General features: G+C 40.8%; 3 protein-coding genes across 3 annotated transcripts; all 3 read left to right on the top strand.

Moving 5' to 3' along the window:
- The first annotated feature begins 369 nt into the window (after window positions 1-369).
- Window positions 370-3,228, top strand: LOC125262922 (transient receptor potential cation channel subfamily M member-like 2). The gene is made up of 3 exons (XM_048181764.1): window positions 370-624; window positions 716-762; window positions 914-3,228. The coding sequence occupies exons 1-3, from the start codon at window positions 482-484 to the stop codon at window positions 1,237-1,239; spliced, it is 516 nt and encodes a 171-aa protein (XP_048037721.1). The 5' UTR covers window positions 370-481; the 3' UTR covers window positions 1,240-3,228.
- Window positions 3,229-4,347: 1,119 nt separating this feature from the next.
- Window positions 4,348-11,749, top strand: LOC125262693 (zinc finger MYM-type protein 1-like). The gene is made up of 4 exons (XM_048181510.1): window positions 4,348-5,486; window positions 8,332-8,430; window positions 8,556-10,951; window positions 11,699-11,749. The coding sequence occupies exons 1-4, from the start codon at window positions 5,384-5,386 to the stop codon at window positions 11,747-11,749; spliced, it is 2,649 nt and encodes an 882-aa protein (XP_048037467.1). The 5' UTR covers window positions 4,348-5,383.
- Window positions 11,750-11,812: 63 nt separating this feature from the next.
- Window positions 11,813-15,732, top strand: LOC125261511 (zinc finger MYM-type protein 1-like). The gene is made up of 3 exons (XM_048180065.1): window positions 11,813-12,242; window positions 12,864-12,962; window positions 13,088-15,732. The coding sequence occupies exons 1-3, from the start codon at window positions 12,140-12,142 to the stop codon at window positions 15,526-15,528; spliced, it is 2,643 nt and encodes an 880-aa protein (XP_048036022.1). The 5' UTR covers window positions 11,813-12,139; the 3' UTR covers window positions 15,529-15,732.
- Window positions 15,733-16,985: the final 1,253 nt, after the last annotated feature.

The raw sequence follows: 16,985 nt of genomic DNA, 5'->3' as shown, positions 1-16,985 counted from the left end.
GGAATAAATTACATTTTAAAATATTCAAATAGAAAACATTTTGCAAAATTACTGCTTTTATAGTATTTTACACCGTGTCTACACCAGACGCGACCATTCTCACTTGTGTCGCAACATCTAAAAGCTGCAAAGCATTTGTCCTTCGTGTAGACGACATCAATGATTATAATGGGTTCTATTGTCTTTTGTTAACCGCTCTATTAACCGTACTGTATCTTCATTCAAAATCATTGAAAAATTTTAATGTTTCCAAAACTTTTGACGGGTACTGTACAACACTCCCAAGAAAATGTTTTGTTTGATCCATTTTGATTGGAGAAAAGAGAAAAAAAATTGTGAACAAAAAGTGAACACCTGGAAAATGTCTTAATAAATTAGCAGTGCATCACCCAGTGATGTAAAAATTAGTAACATGATGTAAAATTAGTAATAGTGAATTATTAACCGTTTCCATTTTTACAAGCTGTGTTTAACATTCTAAATGTACTGCATAGTCGGAATGACCAAGTTCTTTCTTTCTCGCAGGAAGGAGGAAAACACAGAAAGGGAGAAATCACCGATCTCACCTCCACCCTCAGCAACAGACAATGGAGAGACTGTCTTCTTTAGTGACATCAAACACAAGTAAATTATGTTTTATTTGATACTTCATGCATAAATATATGATCTCTGTAGACGAACATGCCTTTATCTGTGATCTTCTTATAATATTCAGCAGTGAAGCCGAGCAAGATGTCTCAAATATCAGACAACCAACTAAAGGTTTGACTGGTCAATTAGAAACCCATGGGTTTATGAACAATTTGCACAGAAATTTGTTCATTAATTATCTTTTTTGGTCTTTTGATTTGATGAGGTTGACTGAAACTTGTTACCCTTATTGTCTTTGCCTGTTTCTTTCTTCCTGTAACAGGTACTCCTGTAGACACTGAAATTTGTAAACTTAAGGAGCCCTTTCTGTTGTCCCGCTGGAAGCAGTTCTGGTACGCTCCTGTCACTACATTTATCAGCAACGTTCTGATGTACTTCCTCTTCCTGTTTCTGTACGCCTATGTGCTATTGGTTGACTTCAAACCGCCTCCTCCTGATGGCCCTGCCCCTTCCGAGTGTGTGCTGTATTTCTGGGTTTTCACTATGCTGTGTGAGGAGATTCGAGAGGTAGGTGCTGACACGGGTTCTTCACTTGTAAACAATCAGCTTAAAAGTGATCAGTGTTGGGGGGTAACGCATTACATCTAACATCAGAATATAACGTAAACCTGAAAATTAAATTAAAAATTAAATGTTTCTTTAAAATATACTTTATGTATTTAATCTCTCTTTATTAACCAATGTCTTTGTTACTGACCTTCAATGATCAAATTCAACCATTCGAATCAGCAAAAAAGACTTAAACATCACATGTGTTTTGCACATTTGTGCTTGTTTTTTGCAATCCAATTCTTCTGCAATCCAGAATGGTAGCACAGCTGAAACTGTGCCCTTTACTGTACAGGCGTGAATTTGCATTTCCTTCAACCAGAGACTTATTAGGGGCACAGAAGGGACTGTAGCCTGTAAGCCTGTAGGTCTCTAGAAAGGAGGATTGGTAAGTTTATATTTACGTTCCACACAGTTGGGTGATCAATCCGGTAGCAGAGACGTCTTCCACTGAGGATGCAGGCTGCGTGCAGTGGGAGGGAGCGTAGTTGCGATCCAGTAGTCGTGCCACTCTGGGCTGGAGTATGCTGAACTTCGATTGCGCCAAGAGGGTCCTTTAGGATGGACTGGGTAGCTGGGTCAGATGAATCTTCACAGGTTCCTTTGCAGGCTGGCTGTGTCGCTGAGGAGCCGTGTGGTACAGGCAATGTCTGCCGATGCAGAGGTCCTTTGTGGACTTGGCTGTGCTGCTGTAGGAGCCTTAAGGGTCAGATGAAGTCCCTCAATGCTGGGGCCCTTTTTGCAGCTAGAGTGCAGCTGGAAGCGATTTAAAAGGTTATGTTCACGAAAGCTTCACCTTAACCGTCTTGTAGTCTCTTTCCCCGTCAGGTCAGAAACTCAGGACGTGGAGTGTCTGTTAATATCTCCTTCCCCGTTGAGCTGGAAACGCAGAACAAGGGTGTGTCTACCCGGGGGACATATTTATCCATTTCTGATGATGAGGAGATTGAAATGTGGTGCCTTGCCAATCCTGGAGTGTGATTGGTTACTGTTATCTGAAGCAGCCCCGGTGTTGCCCACCCTAGTGTGGAACTCATTTGCATAGCATAAAGTACAGTGTTAAAATAGTGTCTTTAACATTTTACCCATGAATTATTTCTTTACCAAACCTCTTTCAAATTATTAAAGGCATCGTAGGGAACAGATAGACACCAAACACACTATGAAATAGTTAAATCATCGTCCATGCATTTGTTTATCTGTGAACAGGTCTGTCCCATGACCTGTTGTTTTAACAGTCAGTAACCATTAGCATAAACAGTTTAGATCAAATTAAGGCCTCCAAACATAGGTATGAATGGATTTAGATAGATCTCTGTGGCCTCTCTTTATTTCAGTCATTGCTGCTCCATGCAGGGGTCCTGAAGGAATTGTTATGGCAGTCCTTGCCTAAACCTTAGGAATGAGTTTGGTGGTTAGAGTCAACGTGTCGTCCAATGAGAAGTCCTCTATTGGTTTTGGTGGGTGCAGAAGGTCCCCCTTCCTGTTCTGGAAGAGGTGTCTGGTAGTTGTCCGAACATCTTATCTGATGTTGCTGAACATTTTGTTTATGATCAGTCACCAAAGATCCAACCACAGTGTGGCACATCTTCTTACACACCAGGAGTTAGAGAGGGGCCCTGTAGTAAACTGGTCCCCAGAATGCCATCTTGACTGTTGTTCACAACAAGCCCCTATTGTAATTGTTAGTTTTATTATTATTATTTTTCCAGAATGGGAGTCTATGGTAGCCCTATCAATGGAACATGAGAAAATTATGAAATTTGGCACAGTTGTAGAGATGGTCATGAATAGTGATTGAACCAATTTTGGAGTCTCTAGGACCAACTCTAAAGCACCACCACCAGTTCAAATATTCACTTTTCTAAAGGTTATAACTGTTGAACCCTTTGTTAAATTCAGTTCACCCAATTCCTCTCTTCATGCTCATGCCATTCAACATTAAAACTGCCCATTACAGTAGTGGAATTATCTTATGAATTACAGTATGAATTATCTTATATAGGATGTTCCGTTGAGTAAACCTTCAGTTAATTCTCTTCAGCTTCAGCGTGCGCAGCTCAAACAGCAATGATCAAGTCATTAAAAATGTTTACTACTGTAATATTAAAACTTTCATGTTTTCAAAAAATGAATGCATTATTTTTAATAACAACCATTTATATTGTTCTCGTATTATTTTCATAAATGGTTTGGTTAATAATAAGGATCATGAACAATAACAGATTTTTTCCTCAAATCATCTCATTTTGATAACATTACTGATTGAGCTAACGTACGTTACACGCGCTGAACGAACACCCGTAAACTGAAGCGCTTTGCTAGGTTAATTAACTCAACCGAACACATCCTATATAGGGTCATTCATATATATATTTATACAAGATAAACATAAAATTACAACTTATATTTGCACAAAATCATGCGCGCATGAACTTGAACTAGTAATGTAGCAATAGCTCCTGTTGTGGATGCGTTCCTGTAACAACACGCTGAAACACAGCAAAATTCACAATATTTTAATACAATAGTGTAGACAATTAAAATGTTATTAATATGACAGCCACAATCGTAGATAATGTTTTGTGTTGCTGTTTGAGCACTCGCGCTGAAGCTAAAGATGAACATCAATACAATGAAGCGCTGCTGTGTTAGATGCCATCTCGGACACAAATGGCGGCGGGCATAGCATAAGTGACGTCTTTGAAACCCATGGATAAAATACTTTAGATAAAGGTTTTAATATAGAGTTGATTCATTCATTTCCACTGGCCAAATAGTATTTTAATTAGTGGTGGGCTGTTATCGGCGTTAACGTGCTGCGTTAACGTGAGACTCTTATCGGGCGATAAAAAAAAATATCGCCGTTAATCTATTCTCAAATTTGGGTTGGGAGCTGGGTCTATACTAGGCAAGCTATGATGACTTTCACCTTGATATTTTAGCACGGATGTATACCTAGCCGAATTGACCCTTCGCAAAGACCCGCCCCCCTTAGTGTTGCTTTGTCCGACAAGCCTTGGCGCTGTGACGCCACACACAGTGATAAATGCATCACGGAGCAAAGAGGACACTGACAACACGTCGACCGACAAGACATAGCAGGTTACTTATGATATTAAACAAAGCACAAAATTACAATACAATCACACAATTCGTTATTTACGTGCAGTTAGTGAAGGAGGGATAGGCGGAATTGCGCTGAATGACACACAACAGAAGCGCTCTCTCGCGTGCGCTATCTCTCTCGATCAGTTCTGCTCGCGCCTGAATAGTCAAATACATGTGCACACAGATGTCTAATGTCTAATGTCCATCGTATGGAGTATCTTGCGTGAATACATAGGGCTGGGGTAAAAAAATCGATTTTTCGATTAATCGTTTTTTAAAATGTAGTCGATTCAAAATCGATTCTCAAAGGCCACGAATCGATTTTTTTTTCCATATTTATTTCCGCAAACATTGAACGTAAGATAAACGTTAATCCAATTACGAGTCTTCTCCACTAGATGTCACCCTCTTATTTGCCTTACGCGATGTCACCAAGGAGCGAGAGGCGAACTTGTCAGCCGTGTTTCCACTGTCGGGCCTAAAGCAGGCGTGCTAGTGCATGCCAGTGCGTGCCAGGGCCAGTCACGTTTCCACTGTCACTTCTGGGGCTTGATCGTGCCTCGTCGGGGCTTCCTCGGGGCCAACGGCCTGGGTTTTTCGGCCCGCCGAATACCTTGGTCCAAAGCGGGCCAGCTCATGCTTTTGAGGGAGTGGTTACGAACAAAGGCGGAGTTCATTTGTGTGTGGAGACCAGACGAAGGCGCCGCCGCCATGGATGATACATGTAGGTAATGTAGGCTGGGGCGCTGTAAAGGGGGGGTAAACAATGACGATTCTCAGGGCCCATGACTAAGAGGGGGCCCAGAGAAGCCCCCAATAAAACTGTGGTGCTAAAAAAAAATATTTGATAGTAAAAATTATTAACTTTAAATTATTCTATTTGCTGTTTCCTGGAGTCAAAAAAATGTATTTGTTTAGGAAACACAAACGTCCGTGGGCCCCTCTCCCCCTCTCGATTATCATAAAATGGTTCAGTCCGCCCAAATTGTATCCAGTAACCAAGGCAACACAAACAGCTTGACTTCACTTATAGCGCCGGCCCAGCAGATTCAACTTGACAGAGGATGTGAAAATGCCTCAAAAATCTGGAAATCAAAAACGGAAAGAGAAAAAAATAAGAGAACTGAAAGAGGCAAAGGGTCGACAGTATGTTACCCAATATTTCACAAGAAAAGGTGGGTTTGTAAGTAGGATTAAATTGTTAGTGGACCGCCCGTGTAGTGATTTTTACTTTGTCCATCCAAAGACGCGAAGTAAAATAGGGATTGGTACTCAAGTCACCGCTGACGTTGTGATTTTTGGACACACGTCTCTTAAGGTGTGGTTATGAGTACATCAGATGACCACTTCCCCCTTTTTCCCTAGTTCAGGGCACCAGTCAAGGTCTGTTCCCTTGGCAGTATGAGAACACTCCCAACAGGGGCTTTCATTCATTTAGAATTAATGTAAAGTGGTCAGCTGATTTATCTGAAAGACTGGTGATATTGCTAACTTGTAGAACCTTTTCTGTATTATCAGCACAAGGAAGACACAAGTGTAATAAAATACATTTTATTAACAAAAAGATAAACAAGAATAACTAACACAACTACTAAATGAATACCATGAATGATAAAGGAATAAAGTGCATAAGCTACATAGAATACAAGTGATTAAGTTGGGTGTGGCTATGGAAGAGTTACGCTATCTTATGGAAAGATAAACTGTTTCTCTAAAAATAATAAGGTGGAAAACCTTATTATGCAACAAACAAATAAATGAGAGATTATTTGTTATTGACTAACATCAGCTATATTGAATCTAATTAGGAAACTATATACTGATAATATACAACAATGCCAAGGTCTCTGGAAAGAGGTTTGGTTAAGTGATATTTACGTTCCACTTGGTTGAGTCCGATGACAGTGACGTCTTCCACTGGTTGTGCTGGGTGACAATGCAGTGGGGAGAGGAGCCAGAATCTGTTTCAATAGTCTTGAACACGAAGCTCTGTGGGATGCTGATCTCCTGGAGCACCAAAGGGTCCTAAAATCTGGAACACGCAGATGAGGCCCTGGTGTAGGTGCAGAAGGTCCTTAACAATCTGGAACACGCAGACGAAGGTACCTTGAAGTGAAGGTTTGCTCTCCTGAGCTTAACCTTGTTGCAGATGTCGTCACTGTCTCACTGGACGGAAACTCTGAACGTAGTGTTTGTTGATGTCTCTTTCCTCACAAGCTAGAGGCTTAGAACGTAGTCGTCTCTGTTGCTGCCTCACAAGCTGTAGGCTCAGATCACGGGATCTGTTGTTGTCTCTTCTGGATGGACCAGAGGCTCAGAACGGTATATCTGTTATGTCTTCTCCCTTCGCAGGGCAGACTCAGAACGATGTATCTGTTGTGTCTCAGCTTCGCAAGCTGGGACTCAGAACGGTCTATCTGTTAATGTCTATCCCCTTTGACGGACAGACTCAGAACAATATCTGTTATGTCTTTCCCTGTTTGAATGGCAGACTCAGAACAAGGAGTGTCTGTAGAAAGGGTACCTTTATCCCTTTCCGATGAGGAGGAGATTGCATTTTGGCACTTCTCCATTCGAGTGCTGTGATTGGCTGCTGGCATCAGAGGGGACACACACAGTGTGGCCCACCCTTCTCTCCCCTGTGGAACTCATTTGCATAAAGCACAAAGTTGGAAGTCTTTACAGTGTCTTTAAAGTTTACCAATGCATTTCTCACTTTCCAAACCACCACCAGAATACCTTTGGCAATATTCTAAACAAATAGAGACTAAACATGATGGAAAAAGATTTAACTGTCATTCAATTGTACATTAACAGCTGTATTTGTATCAGATGTTGCACTACAAATGGCTGTCACTGAGAATACTTATTTCTGTGAATAAGTATTAAATGGATGTGTAGTTTGCATCAGTTCTAAGGTTTTCAAACATAGTTTTGAATGGATTCGGATGGATCTTTGTGATCTCTCTTTGTTTCACCCATTTCTGCTAAGGTCCCAAGGAATTTTTATGGCAGTCTCTGGCCAACCTTAGGAAGTAGTGTTTAGATGGGTGAAGGGCAGTAACTGCCTGTGGACCAATGAGAAGCCTTGTCCTTCCCAGGCTTGGTACAAGAGGTCTTCTTCTTACCCTCTAAGAGAGGTCTGGATGTTGTTCTTCCATCTTTATCTGATGGCGTTGGACAGTTTGTTTGTGTTAGTCCACCAAGATCCAATCAAAATGTAGCAAACCTTTGTCCATTGTTACAGAGAGAGAGGGGCACGGCCATAAACTGGGCCCTGGAATTCACTACACCCGTGACAATGATCGTAGCCTACGGCACTTTTCTGTGCGTACGCACGCTTTGTACATGAGGCCCTAGGTCTCTACGGTAGGATTTTTCGATAAGTTAGCACGTTTTGATAGAGCAGGGTGCAGCGGGTGCACGGCTTTGCCTCACATGCAGCCGGTGTCGGTTTCAGTGCATCTCTTGAAGATGATGTGGAGTTGTATTACTACAATGTCCCCTATATTGTCAAATACAGCATGATTCATCTCTGCCAACCATCTTCACATAATACTTTCACATTATCTGATCCAGACCGTCAGCAAAACTCAATTTAAACAGCGCAAAATGACTGTCTGTGGACGTTATAGGTAGAAATGATTATATTTCTGTTTTTATTCACACAATAAATATTTAAACTAGTTTTAATGAAAATTCATGTAGTTTTAGGAAAAGTCAGGGAGCAGCAAGGCTTTGTGATTTATTTAGACAAAGTTATTGACTATGCAAATTTCAAAACGGTCAAAATGATGCCTTGTTCATTCTAGTGTTAAAGAAAATTACCATACGTTTAAATGTTGCGGTTAAAATGACTGCTGGTGGCCGTTCTAGTGTTAAAAGTGCATGATAAGGGAACTCAATTTTCTCCCCATGTTAGGTCAAGAAAACGCTGGAAAAAATAACAATACACAGTTTTAGTTAAACGTTCAATGCAGTCAAACGCACTTTGTCAAAATCATGCCTCGTTCCAAACAGAGTCAAATGAACCAGCAGCAGCAACTGGTCCGGCTGTCTCCCAACCCCTAACTCCAGCATCCCCTGAATCAGCCTCTGCGCTCCCACACGAAGAAGAAGGTGAGCGGCTATTAGTATTGGTTTAATGGCAACACATTAATGTCTGAAAGTGATACACACAAAATATAAGAGGCATCTGTAGAGTGGAAAAGATTGGCTATTGGAAATGCTGTATACTTTGTCAGTTCCAGGACCCTCTTCCTGTTTGTCAGGGAGAACTGAGGAAGTGGAGGAAGAGATGGAAGAGGGTACAGATGCAAGTGAGAGACAGATGGCAGAGAGTGAAGATGGAGATGCCGAGGATGGACTGAATGTTGAGGGATTTGAAAGGAAAGAAAATATTGTGACAAATGACCCTGGTTTGTGGCCAGCAGTTTGTACTGATCAGGATAGGGAGGACATAGTCAGAAAATTGGCTGTGACCATGAGAGAAAAGAAAGTGGAAATGCCATGCGATTCAGGGGGGAAGCCGTTCCCTGAATACTTGAATTATACAAAGTCAGCCAATAAGAGAGAAAGAATTAAGAGAGACTGGCTTACTTTTAGTCAAAGCAATCAGTCACTTTATTGCATACCATGTGTGCTTTTCTCCAGTATACAGAAAAAGCCTTCCTGTAGTGCACTGGCCAGTCAAAATGGGTTTAAAATGTGTCATGTGAAGTGGCGTCACATGTACAATAAACTCCCAATCCATGAGAGGAGTGATGCACACAGAGACTGCTACTTAAGATGGAAAAATCTGCAAACATCTGTTTTACAAGATAAAGGTATAGACTCTCTGTTAAACAGGGAGTTCCAAACAGAAATTGAGAAAAATAGGGCCATCCTGGAGAGACTGTTAGATGTTACCCTACACCTGGCCTCAAGAAACTTGCCTTTCAGAGGCAAAATAAGCGACTTATATGACGTTCATAATGGCAATTTCCTAGGCACACTGGAGCTTTTGTCACATTATGATCCTCTGCTGAAAGAGCACTTTCAAAAAATCAGGGACAACAAACAAAAAAAAAAAGAAGGAAAACAAACCAGGCTAACACATTATCTTAGCTCTGAAAGTCAAAATGAGTTCATCAACTTATGTGGCAGACGAGTTCTGAAAAGAATTCTACAGGAAAGGGAGGATGCCGTCTATTATGCAGTCATCGCCGATGCCACACCAGACATTTCCCATACAGAGCAAAACGTGGTGGTACTACGGTATGTCAAATATGACAAAGAAAAAGACGAGTGGGAGATCACTGAGAGGTTCCTTGAATTTAAGGATTTTTACAAAAAGACAGGGAGTGAGATAGCAAAGATGATTGAGTCTGTTCTTTGTGAGCATGGGATTGACATCAGTGATTGCAGAGGACAGGGATATGACAATGGGGCAAATATGTCAGGGAAGGTAAAGGGAGTCCAAGCTGAAATACTGAGGAAAAACAAGCTAGCTACTTATTCACCTTGTGCCTCTCATACATTAAATCTTGTCGGCGTACATGCTGCACAATCAAGTCCAGATGTATCCACCTTTTTTGGCTGCATAAATCGCCTGTACACATTTGTAAGTAGCAGCCCAGAGCGCTGGGCAATCTACAAAGAGCAAACAGGTTCCTCATTGCATCAGCTAAGTGATACCCGCTGGAGTGCAAGGATTGAGGCTGTTAAACCTGTGGCAAAGCACCTACCTTCTGTCATCAATGCACTTGATAGCATACTAATGACTTGCAGTCTCACCAATGAAGCAAGATCAGATGCTAATGGTCTCAGAAAATACTTCATGTCATTTGATGCTATTCTTCTTCTCACCATCTGGCTGAAAGTACTGCAAAGCATTGATGACAGGAATGTTATTCTCCAGTCAGGGAAAATCTCACTTGACATAGAGGCAGCCAATATCGGAGCCTTGACAGAAGAGATGCAGTCTCTGAGAGATGCATGGGGGTATCTCCTAGCTGAGGCAAAGTTGATAGCTAGAGAAGCTCATGTTACTCCTCAGTTAAGCAAGGAGTGCAGTCGCAAGAAGAAAAGAAAGAGATTCCATGATGAAACCTGTGAAGAGGAGACAACTTCAGAAACAGAGTTTCGGAATACTGTGTTTTACACTGCTATGGATAGTATCATCAGTGACTTAGACACTAGGTTCCAGAGAATTGCTGATATTGTGAACGAGTTTTATGCGGTTCTGAAAGTTGGGCAGATTAGTGAGGACAAAATCTCTTCTGTGTGCCAACCACTGATCACTAAGTATTCCAGTGATCTAACTCCTGATTTTGAAAATCAAGTAAGACACCTAAACCGTGTATATGCTTCCAACTTCCCCCCTAACCTGTCACCTCTTGAACTCCTAAATGCTATTTGTAAGCTGCAGCTGCAAAGCATCTTTGGAGAAGTGTGCATTGCTTTGCGTTTATTTAGCACACTGCCAGTGACTGTTGCTGGTGGGGAGAGGGCATTCAGCAAATTAAAACTGATAAAAAACTACTTGAGGTCTACAATGTCTCAAGAAAGGCTTTGCAGTCTTGCTATGCTTTCCATTGAGAGCGAGTTGGCTAGAGAGCTTGACTTCAAAGATTTGATTAATGATTTTGCAGCTGAAAAGGTCAGACGTTGGACTTTTGTTTAGAAATGTTGAGCAAGTACAAGAGATTAGAAATGATGTGGAAAGAGTAACTCAGACTCATCTATGTTATACCTTGGCCATTCTTTGATATAGTATATTATGCAAGTTCTGCTTAAATTATTAGAAATTGTATATGGCCATTTTGTTTTATGGTGGTGTTTTCTGGCTGAGATTTTTTTTTCACCACAGATTGTAATTCCTGTTTTTTTAAATTGAAGAGTTTTATTTTGAAATTTCAGTATCAGTGTTGAAGCAAATAAATATAAATACATTTCATTGTATCAAGAGTGCTCAGTGTTTCCGTTACATTTCAACTGTCATGTTAAAAATATTAGGTTAGATTAGATTAACTTTATTGTCATTGCCAGTGTACAGTACAAATATGTACAGTACATTCATACAAATATAAATATATGTGAATACACTATATGACACATGTACAGCTATGCACAGTATATACATTATACAGTACTGAAGTAGTGCAGTATTACAGAGGACAAATTACGGGTGTGGACATGGGATGGAGTTCAATTGTCTGATTGACTTAAATATATGAGAATGATAGTCAAAATACCATAAAAGCGCATGATTTTATGTAAATTAATATGAAAAAACTCTCAGCTGTGTTGCGGGCCCTGTCAAGATTCTTTTCATGGGGCCCAAAATCCTTAGCAGCGCCCCTGTCTGAACATAACCTAATATCCTCAAGCTGTCTGAACTCTGCAGGTGGTGCTAACTGTCCCTTTGCTGTCTCTCACAGAAACGGAAAGATCTTAGTCTTTTGGGCTCTTCTGAGAGAACTTTGTTCTCTGTTGATGGTTTATGTACTTCATGCTGGGGCGCTGTAAAGGGGGGGTAAACGATGACGATTCTCGGGGCCCATGACTAAGAGGGGGCCCAGAGAAGCCCCCAATAAAATTGTGGTGCTAAAAAAAATATTTGATAGTAAAAATTATTAACTTTAAATTATTCTATTTGCTGTTTCCTGGTGTCAAAAAAATGTATTTGTTTAGGAAACACAAACGTCCGTGGGCCCCTCTCCCCCTCTCGATTATCATAAAATGGTTCAGTCCGCCCAAATTGTATCCAGTAACCAAGGCAACACAAACAGCTTGACTTCACTTATAGCGCCGGCCCGGCAGATTCAACTTGACAGAGGATGTGAAAATGCCTCAAAAATCTGGAAGTCAAAAACGGAAAGAGAAAAAAATAAGAGAAGTGAAAGAGGCAAAGGGTCGACAGTATGTTACCCAATATTTCACAAGAAAAGGTGGGTTTGTAAGTAGGCCTAAATTGTTATAGTGGACCGCCCGTGACAATGATCGTAGCCTACGGCACTTTTCTGTGCGTACGCACGCTTTGTACATGAGGCCCTAGGTCTCTACGGTAGCATTTTTCGATAAGTTAGCACGTTTCGATAGAGCAGGGTGCAGCGGGTGCACGGCTTTGCCTCACATGCAGCCGGTGTCGGCATCTTTGTACGAGTCTTGCAAGCAGTCTAACTTCATGAACTCTGATAAAAATCCTCTGCCAGCTGCTGTACAAACAACTATCAGCTGTTTGTGAGGTTTCAGTGTATCTCTTGAAGATGATGTGGAGTTGTATTACTACAATGTCCCCTATATTGTCAAATACAGCATGATTCATCTCTGCCAACCATCTTCACATAATACTTTCAAATTATCTGATCCAGACCGTCGGCAAAACTCAATTTAAACAGCGCAAAATGACTGCCTGTGGACGTTATAGGTAGAAATGATTATATTTCTGTTTTTATTCACACAATAAATATTTAAACTAGTTTTAATGAAAATTCATGTAGTTTTAGGAAAAGTCAGGGAGCAGCAAGGCTTTGTGATTTATTGTCAAAATCATGCCTCGTTCCAAACAGAGTCAAATGAACCAGCAGCAGCAACTGGTCCAGCTGTCTCCCAACCCCTAACTCCAGCATCCCCTGAATCAGCCTCTGCGCTCCCACATGAAGAAGAAGGTGAGCGGCTATTAGTATTGGTTTAATGGCAACACATTAATGTCTGAAAGTGATACACACAACATATAAGAGGCATCTGTAGAGTGGAAAAGATTGGCTATAGGAAATGCTATATACTTTGTCAGTTCCAGGACCCTCTTCCTGTTTGTCAGGGAGAACTAAGGGAGTGGAGAAAGAGATGGAAGAGGGTACAGATGCAAGTGAGAGACAGATGGCAGAGAGTGAAGATGGAGATGAGAATTCAGATGCCGAGGATGGACTGAATGTTGAGGGATTTGAAAGGGAAGAAAATATTGTGACAAACGACCCTGGTTTGTGGCCAGCAGTTTGTACTGATCAGGATAGGGAGGATATAGTCAGAAAATTGGCTGTGACCATGAGAGAAAAGAAAGTGGAAATGCCATGCGATTCAGGGGGGAAGCCGTTCCCTGAATACTTGAATTATACAAAGTCAGCCAATAAGAGAGAAAAAATTAAGAGAGACTGGCTTACTTTTAGTCAAAGCAATCAGTCACTTTATTGCATACCATGTGTGCTTTTCTCCAGTATACAGAAAAAGCCTTCCTGTAGTGCACTGGCCAGTCAAAATGGGTTTAAAATGTGTCATGTGAAGTGGCGTCACATGTACAATAAACTCCCAATCCATGAGAGGAGTGATGCACACAGAGACTGCTACTTAAGATGGAAAAATCTGCAAAGATCTGTTTTACAAGATAAAGGTATAGACTCTCTGTTAAACAGGGAGTTCCAAACAGAAATTGAGAAAAATAGGGCCATCCTGGAGAGACTGTTAGATGTTACCCTACACCTGGCCTCAAGAAACCTGCCTTTCAGAGGCAAAACAAGCGACTTAGATGACGTTCATAATGGCAATTTTCTAGGCACACTGGAGCTTTTGTCACATTATGATCCTCTGCTGAAAGAGCACTTTCAAAAAATCAGGGACAACAAACAAAAAAAAAAAGAAGGAAAACAAACCAGGCTAACACATTATCTTAGCTCTGAAAGTCAAAATGAGTTCATCAACTTATGTGGCAGACGAGTTCTGAAAAGAATTCTACAGGAAAGGGAGGATGCCATCTATTATGCAGTCATCGCCGATGCCACACCAGACATTTCCCATACAGAGCAAAACGTGGTGGTACTACGGTATGTCAAATATGACAAAGAAAAAGACGAGTGGGAGATCACTGAGAGGTTCCTTGAATTCAAGGATTTTTACAAAAAGACAGGGAGTGAGATAGCAAAGATGATTGAGTCTGTTCTTTGTGAGCATGGGATTGACATCAGTGATTGCAGAGGACAGGGATATGACAATGGGGCAAATATGTCAGGGAAGGTAAAGGGAGTCCAAGCTGAAATACTGAGGAAAAACAAGCTAGCTACTTATTCACCTTGTGCCTCTCATACATTAAATCTTGTCGGTGTACATGCTGCACAATCAAGTCCAGATGTATCCACCTTTTTTGGCTGCATAAATCGCCTGTACACATTTGTAAGTAGCAGCCCAGAGCGCTGGGCAATCTACAAAGAGCAAACAGGTTCCTCATTGCATCAGCTATCTGATACCCGCTGGAGTGCAAGGATTGAGGCTGTTAAACCTGTGGCAAAGCACCTACCTTCTGTCATCAATGCACTTGATAGCATACTAATGACTTGCAGTCTCACCAATGAAGCAAGATCAGATGCTAATGGTCTCAGAAAATACTTCATGTCATTTGATGCTATTCTTCTTCTCACCATCTGGCTGAAAGTACTGCAAAGCATTGATGACAGGAATGTTATTCTCCAGTCAGGGAAAATCTCACTTGAAATAGAGGCAGCCAATATCAGAGCCTTGACAGAAGAGATGCAGTCTCTGAGAGATGCATGGGGGTCTCTCCTAGCTGAGGCAAAGTTGATAGCTGGAGAAGCTCAAGTTACTCCTCAGTTAAGCAAGGAGTGCAGTCGCAAGAAGAAAAGAAAGAGATTCCATGATGAAACCTGTGAAGAGGAGACAACTCAGGAAGATTCAGAAACAGAGTTTCGGAATACTGTGTTTTACACTGCTATGGATAGTATCATCAGTGACTTAGACACTAGGTTCCAGAGAATTGCTGATATTGTGAACGAGTTTTATGCGGTTCTGAAAGTTGGGCAGATTAGTGAGGACAAAATCTCTTCTGTGTGCCAACCACTGATCACTAAGTATTCCAGTGATCTAACTCCTGATTTTGAAAATCAAGTAAGACACCTAAACCGTGTATATGCTTCCAACTTCCCCCCTAACCTGTCACCTCTTGAACTCCTAAATGCTATTTGTAAGCTGCAGCTGCAAAGCATCTTTGGAGAAGTGTGCATTGCTTTGCGTTTATTTTGCACACTGCCAGTAACTGTTGCTGGTGGGGAGAGGGCATTCAGCAAATTAAAACTGATAAAAAACTACTTGAGGTCTACAATGTCTCAAGAAAGGCTTTGCAGTCTTGCTATGCTTTCCATTGAGAGCGAGTTGGCTAGAGAGCTCGACTTCAAAGATTTGATTAATGATTTTGCAGCTGAAAAGGTCAGACGTTGGACTTTTGTTTAGAAATGTTGAGCAAGTACAAGAGATTAGAAATGATGTGGAAAGAGTAACTCAGTCTCATCTATGTTATACCTTGGCCATTCTTTGATATAGTATATTATGCAAGTTCTGCTTAAATTATTAGAAATTGTATATGGCCATTTTGTTTTATGGTGGTGTTTTCAGTATCAGTGTTGAAGCAAATAAATATAAATACATTTCATTGTATTAAGAGTGCTCAGTGTTTCCGTTACATTTCAACTGTCATGTTAAAAATATTAGGTTAGATTAGATTAACTTTATTGTCATTGCCAGTGTACAGTACAAATATGTACAGTACATTCATACAAATATAAATATATGTGAATACACTATATGACACATGTACAGCTATGCACAGTATATACACATTATACAGTACTGAAGTAGTGCAGTATTACAGAGGACAAATTACGGGTGTGGACATGGGATGGAGTTCAATTGTCTGATTGACTTAAATATATGAGAATGATAGTCAAAATACCATAAAAGCGCATGATTTTATGTAAATTAATATGAAAAAACTCTCAGCTGCGTTGGGGGCCCTGTCAAGATTCTTTTCATGGGGCCCAAAATCCTTAGCAGCGCCCCTGACTTCATGTGTTCCTAATTTACACAGAAGAAGAGCAGAAATCTACCAGTAGGGGCTAACACAGCCATCCTAACCAAAATCGTGGCTGATGTTACTTCCGATTCATCCATCAAATATAAATGGGAGGTTAGGTTGGATGAATTGCTTTGTGGCATACAGCTTTGAACCAAAAGCAATGGCAGGCCGTTCTGCGATGGCCTTTTATCGTAAAGAAATGCAGCAGATTATAGAGGACAGAAAGTATAATGTGTCTGGAACCATTTATTGTAGCGTTTTATCTGTGTGACCATGCAAAACACTTAAAGTATGCCACACACATTTCCTTTTGTGTCAAAAAGGCATTTAAAACCCTTTATTCAGTCAGCATGCTGTGATGGTTCTTGTATTGATTTCAAGTGTTTTTATTTCAGCCTAAAGGGCGGCGACATCGACTTCCTGGGCATCAATACTCGCTGATCCTCTTGAAAGCGCAAAGCTGATGCTCTTAACATGCCAGGCACCTGCAGCCACACAACCATAAAATTGGTATATTTAAGAGGAAGATTACAAGTTGACATTTTGACTTTTAAAATGCCACAAGTCCGTTGGCCTCCTAATCCCCCTCTTGTTATGTGTGACATTTCATTATTTAGTATCCTGATGGCTTCCTCTGCCTCCGATTCAGAATGCAGAACAGGGTACGTCTTAAAATACACTAAGGATATTTTTTACGAAGGCTATAATGGTCTATTCTTGCCTTCTTCATTAAAAGGAAAAAGTACTGCATTTTGAAATACTTGTTTTTTATTTGAAGAAATTTGATCTCTGTGAAGTCCTGTATACTTGAGTGTTTTTTTTTTGTTTTGTTTTT

This window comes from Megalobrama amblycephala, linkage group LG2, assembly GCF_018812025.1.
Source record: "Megalobrama amblycephala isolate DHTTF-2021 linkage group LG2, ASM1881202v1, whole genome shotgun sequence".
Taxonomy (NCBI): Eukaryota; Metazoa; Chordata; class Actinopteri; order Cypriniformes; family Xenocyprididae; genus Megalobrama; species Megalobrama amblycephala.
This window is presented reverse-complemented; position numbering and strand designations above follow the sequence as displayed.